The sequence below is a fragment of the Phaenicophaeus curvirostris genome, chromosome 22 (assembly GCF_032191515.1).
Source record: "Phaenicophaeus curvirostris isolate KB17595 chromosome 22, BPBGC_Pcur_1.0, whole genome shotgun sequence".
Taxonomy (NCBI): Eukaryota; Metazoa; Chordata; class Aves; order Cuculiformes; family Cuculidae; genus Phaenicophaeus; species Phaenicophaeus curvirostris.
In genome coordinates this window covers 2058012-2063499 of record NC_091413.1, presented here as the reverse complement: position 1 = coordinate 2063499, position 5488 = coordinate 2058012, and the positions used below count along the sequence as shown (strand labels likewise).

The window sequence follows — 5488 nt, the reverse complement described above, 5'->3', positions numbered from 1 at the left end:
CCTGGGGCAGCGCAATAAATGCCCGGAGGGGCCGTGGTGCCGCCCCCAGCAGCGAGGGGGTGACGCCAAAGGGAGGGAATCCCGCTGGCCGGGGCTGCTGGCAGAGCTGCTCTTGGGCAAGACGTGGTGAACCCACAGCTGAGCGGCACCGCGGGCCAGAGCGTGGGAGAAAGGAAAAGGAGATAGAATCTAAATATGAAAAATATCCGAGAGAAACAAAGGGTTGGGAAAGCGGATCATTTCCCTCTCCATCCTGTTGCACACATGGAACATGAACAGAAAGGCACTGAGGGTCGGTTTGTCCCAGAATTAGTGCCCCGTGTTTCAACCACAGAGCAGAAATGCAGTTCGAGTGCCTGCCTAGTGGTTTGGGGTTATCCGCCACATCGCTGTCCCAGCCCCTGGTGTGGCTGCTCCTTGGCAGGAATTCCACGGAGGAACATTTCACTGCTGTGATTATATCGATCGCTGCAGCAGTTTGGCCCGTCCGCTTCCCTGCGGCTCTCTCCAGGGCCACACGCAGTTATTTGAGGAGGATGGGGCATCCCAAACCTCCCCAAGCCCCGTTAGCAGCCAGGACCTGCTACAGGTTACAGAAGTTTTACCATCACTAAGGAAGAACAACACATGCCACGGGCCAACGGTAGCCACCACCCAGCTGAGCAGGGACTAGCTCTGCTGCACAGGAGAAGGCGACTGGAAGGCCAGGCACCTGGGAAGCGCTAGTACAGTAGAGGTGAGGGATGTGGCAAAAAAGGATGTTAGTCAAGAGAGGAGATGATCAGAACCAGGGCGATGATGATATCCGTCTAGGGAAGCAACACAAGGAAAGATGTCTAGAGCTGAAAAGCAGGGGAGCCAACTCATGGATTGTCAAGACTTCAATGGGGGAAGAAAGGAGAACAACTGAAAGCATGGTATTTGGACAAGTCTGTTGAGGTCTCTGATGTCCTCAGAGGTGTGCATGCGTGAGAATAGGACAAAATACAAGGGTTTGGGGTTTTTTTATATTTTAATGGAACAGGAGGAGAATGTATTTGGACTTAGACTGCCAGAGCAGTCTTCTGGCTCCAATACACCACAGCCAACCAAGTCAGTGGGGGCAACAGTGGACACAACCCCTTGGTTGGTTCAATTGACTGTTCTCCAGCTGACAGTCACTACTTCTGCTCCACAAGGCTTAAAAACAGTGCTTCAAGCTCAGTGATGGCATGTGGTACCCTGACTAAAGTGCCTCCTACAGGCTCATGGGACCATTGCTCATTTAGGAAAAGCTGCGTTTGTAAGCGTGAAGTAATCTCCGAAGTCACTGGATAAGCAGAACATGTGTTCATAAGACATGTGGGACACCAAGACTGCTGGCTCACTTCCTTTCTGTTCTACAAATGAGTGAGACAGAGCTCCTAAGGATTTTAAAGACCATACAGGGAAGTGAATTGCCATCTTATTCAACTAGAGCTGCATCAAAGCCAAAAAGTACACATTTGCGTTTAGATCCAGATCTGAAAGCACAAGAGTTTGTGTCCAGTGATGCAGAGTAATCCCAGCTGCAAATCTCAGTCTGAAAACAATGTTCTGCATCCAAAGGAGCAGAAACCTTAAGCTTCTGGGAAACTTTTCGATATGTTTTCCTCACATTTTCCATATTATCACTACAAGGAGGGCTTCATCCCTCTTGGTGAGGGATGAATAAACATTAGTTATGCGTTTAGAATTTTCCAGCAATTTTAACACCAAACATGCTGAGGTTATTGATCATCTGTGTTGGAAGAACAGTATCGAACAGCACTTTTTTCTTCATGCACGTTGATTTCTTGAAGAAGGTTGGAGCTGTTGTGTTGAGTTGCAAACCTGGTATTAAGCTGTGCAAGTAGAATGAGAATGCAATAACGCTCTCAGCTATGTCCTTGAGGAATTCCCTACAAGCCCACCTTCTCTAGTTCAGCCCAGCATGTCTAAATTAACAGATTTTTTCCCAGGATCAATCATTTCAGGAACTGAATTTCATCTCACTTTTATAGCCCTTGCAGCCCCCAGAGAATCGGCACACAAACACAATTGTCCGCAGCCCCAGCCCACCGGCCCAGCTGTGCTGGCAGCACCTCCCTGTGCCTCTGTCCCGAGGGCAGAGCTGTCTCTGGCTGGCACTGCCACCCGCTCCCAGCTCTGCCTCCTCCCGCGGCGCCCGTTCGCTACTTTGCATCTGGAGTGCTTCAGACTGGGGAGTTAAGTGACTTCGCAGCCACTCGATCCATTCTTACACGAGAACAGATCTGAATGGATCAAACACCCTCTCTTTGGGAAAACAAGGAACCCCCTCTTCATCAGCTTCCTCTATAAACCAGTTAAAATATTGATTGTGACAATGCTTTACTGCTTTTTCCTGCAGCTCAGCCAGCCCAGCACACTTCACCTTAGGGTTATTTCCAAATACTCTGTTGCTATTTTCTTACTGCATAATCTGAATAAGCAAGTCTAACAGCTACCCAGGGCCAAACGACAATAAGACTTTGCAGTGGGCGGAGGGAATTTTGCACCACAGACTCACTGTGATTCAAGGACAGTGGAAGTGATATCCGTAGGATAGTGCCCTGTACTGTTCCCCGATCAAGCTCCTGCTCCCTGACACAGTTACACCTGCAGGGCACTTCAGCCTCCCCAGTGACCAGCAGAAATCTTCTTTCAGTCATCATTTAGAGGAAAGAAAATGTAGAAATACAGAAGTTTCCAGAGAGTCATGATCTCAGGTAGGTGTCCAACCACATCCAGCGCTTCAGTGAACAGCACGGCCACTATTTCCTCCTTCACCATACGTCATCAGCAAGATTTCAGGAAGAGATCATAAAATTTACTGCCCAAATGACTCGGAGGAGACCTGAGTGAGAAGCTTTATTCTGCTCTTAAAAGGGAAAGAGTCAAGAATTTTCCAAATCCTTTAAAATGCATCTGAAATGGGAAAAAGATACATTGTTTGAAACTTACCCATATGGATGTAAAAAAGACACTGCTCCTGAGGGAATGCTGACCTTCGGAAGAGACTGATGAACTGTGGATGTAGCTTCTTGGGCCTCTCATTAATTCATTCTACCATGAGATTTCTGTCAAAACCTCAGCTTGAAAATGAAACTGGTGGAACTAGAGTTTACATTGAATTTTGCAGGGGAAAAAATGCAGAAATATCACATCCCCTTCCCTCCCGCTCCCTGCTCCCCTCACACATTTTCAACGATCTCAAAAGCTTTCCATATTTCAGCTGAGATCCAGTGATTTCCCAGTATGAAAGCTCCCATCTTCCGTTCCATTTTGCTCGGTTTCCTCACTCAGTGGGCGCATTCGCAGACACAACTTTTGCCACAAAGAGGATTTGGTAACGTTCTTCAACGTTGCTTTTTAAGGTCAGGAGGGCCGTCACAAGCAGAGGGTCATCGGCCTATAAAAAAAACACACGTAAAACCTGTTTTATTGTACATAGAACAGATCAGCTGATCAGGTTCTAACCTATGCATTTTACATCTCAGCTGTAAAATGTACAAGTTCCAGCCACCGAAGACCTCTCGGCCCACTCTGTTGGCTCTTGTATTTCTGTGCAAAGCTGCTGCTGCAGCACAAAAAGCAGCGGTGACTGAGCATCCTGCCTCCAGAGGGCTGCAGATACTGTCAGTGCGTTACAGCCATGACAAGTGGGCACAGCAGCAGCACAGCGCGCTGCAGGGAGGGTCGGGAAGGAAACGCATCCTGTTAGCCACCAGTTAGTGTCACATCTTGTGTAACAACCAGTGGTGACCAAGAGGCACAATGTCAACCTGCTACATCATGCCAGGAACTCTATTGCCTTCTTTGTGCACATGACAACAGTGATGTTTTAATTTTGGAACCAGCCACTCATTGTGCCATCCCACACACAGCTCACAACAAAAAAACAGGGGAGTAAATTCCTTCAGTCTCCATGAACACCCAGGAAAATGAATCAGGAAGGGCAATCACAGCCCCACTGAGATGTCTGGGCCTCATACCTAGATGCTGCAACGCAAAAAGGCAGAAGCAGACAGGGAAACAGGGACCATAGAGCAGCTCGGAGCAGAAAAACAAAAAGGCTCCAAGGACTTCCAGGAACAACCAAAAGGAAAGGCAGCCCCCAGCCCAAAGAAATGGGAACACTGTAGCAGAATAATCCATGCCAGCTTAGTTCTGCGTCAGTGGCACTGCAAGTTTTCTTGCAGAGGGGGCATTAAAAAGAGAAGAGAAGGCTCGGGGGAGACCTCAGAGCAGCTTTCCAGAACTTAAAGAGGCCTAAAGGAACGCTGTGGAGGGGCTCTTGATCAGGGAGTGCAGGGACAGGACGAGGGGGAATGGTTTGAAGCTGAAAGAGGGGAGATGGAGATGAAATCTTAGGGAGCAATGTTTTCCTCTGAAGATGGGGAGGCACCGATCCAGGTTGCCCAGAGAAGCGGTGGCTGCCCCATCCCCTCGGTAAACACGCATGTTCCACCACCCCAATGTCAGAGCAGCCCCGCCGGCAGCACCAGAGACTGCAGGAGCGGAACTTACGTGGAAGTCAGCAGGTGGCACCCAAGAAACGCTGATGAGTTTGACCTGCCCGCTCTCAACCGTGCCTTTCCCAGCTCCAAGAGTGAACCCCTTCTGCTGCAGGAGTGGCAGGCTCTCAAAACTGAACTCCACGTTCTAGGAGACACACACAGCCTCGTCACAGCCCGTTCAGACACCACGACTGCTCAACTCAAGGCCACCTTGCCCCGATGCTACGTGTTGACCGACTGCTGGGCAAATCGTTTCTGCCCTTTGAAACCGCAGGGACCCATCTCGTTCACTTGTGTCACCAAATACTACACTAAAATAACCAGATCAAACCTGTAATGCAGTTCTGCGCTCAAACACCTCCATTTCAGAACTGGGGAAGCAAACTGCTACATTAATTTTGTTGCTGATTTAATACGATAAGGCAAATTCCTCATATTAGCCTCTGGAAAACAATTTTTCTTTTCCAACGTGGATGCTTTTACAACGTAAAGTTTATCAAAACCCCTGGAAGCTGTATTTTTTAATTTACAGGCTGAATTTTTGACAGAAAGAACCAGTAGCCATTTGTACACTGTCAGTATTCCTTACAGCGTTTGACATAAAACCGCACTTTTGATTTTCTTCACCTTCTTAGATGCAGGCTGAGTTGTCCGTATGGCTCCAACCCTCAGTTCTGTCATTGCTGGCACCGGGGAATGCTCCCCCTCGATGTACTCCAGCACGAGGAGAATGGACTTCACTGGTTCTGGTAGCTCTGAACAAACGTGAACCAAATAAACCCTGAGACAGTCAAAACTGAGTGATTATCAGTTTGGAACAAGCACAAATCACACCAGGATGGTTAAAACACAAGTGATGTGATGGCAAATTCCTGAGTTTGCACAGATAAGGAGATCTTTCTGACTGCGTTAGTGAAGGATGAAGCAAAAGGAGGTTCTGCATAATTTAC

General features: G+C 48.2%; 1 protein-coding gene across 3 annotated transcripts in view; it reads right to left on the bottom strand.

Moving 5' to 3' along the window:
• Positions 1–3183: 3183 nt before the first annotated feature.
• CFAP74 (cilia and flagella associated protein 74) overlaps positions 3184–5488 on the bottom strand; it is a 38663-nt gene continuing 36358 nt past the window's right edge. For all 3 annotated transcript variants that reach the window (XM_069874635.1, XM_069874637.1, XM_069874638.1), the window contains 3 exons: positions 5166–5293; positions 4549–4683; positions 3184–3430 (listed from right to left, as the gene is read on the bottom strand). In XM_069874635.1, the coding sequence (XP_069730736.1) occupies positions 3317–3430; positions 4549–4683; positions 5166–5293 (377 nt within the window). In that variant the 3' untranslated portion in view covers positions 3184–3316. The remainder of the gene's footprint in view (positions 3431–4548; positions 4684–5165; positions 5294–5488) is intronic.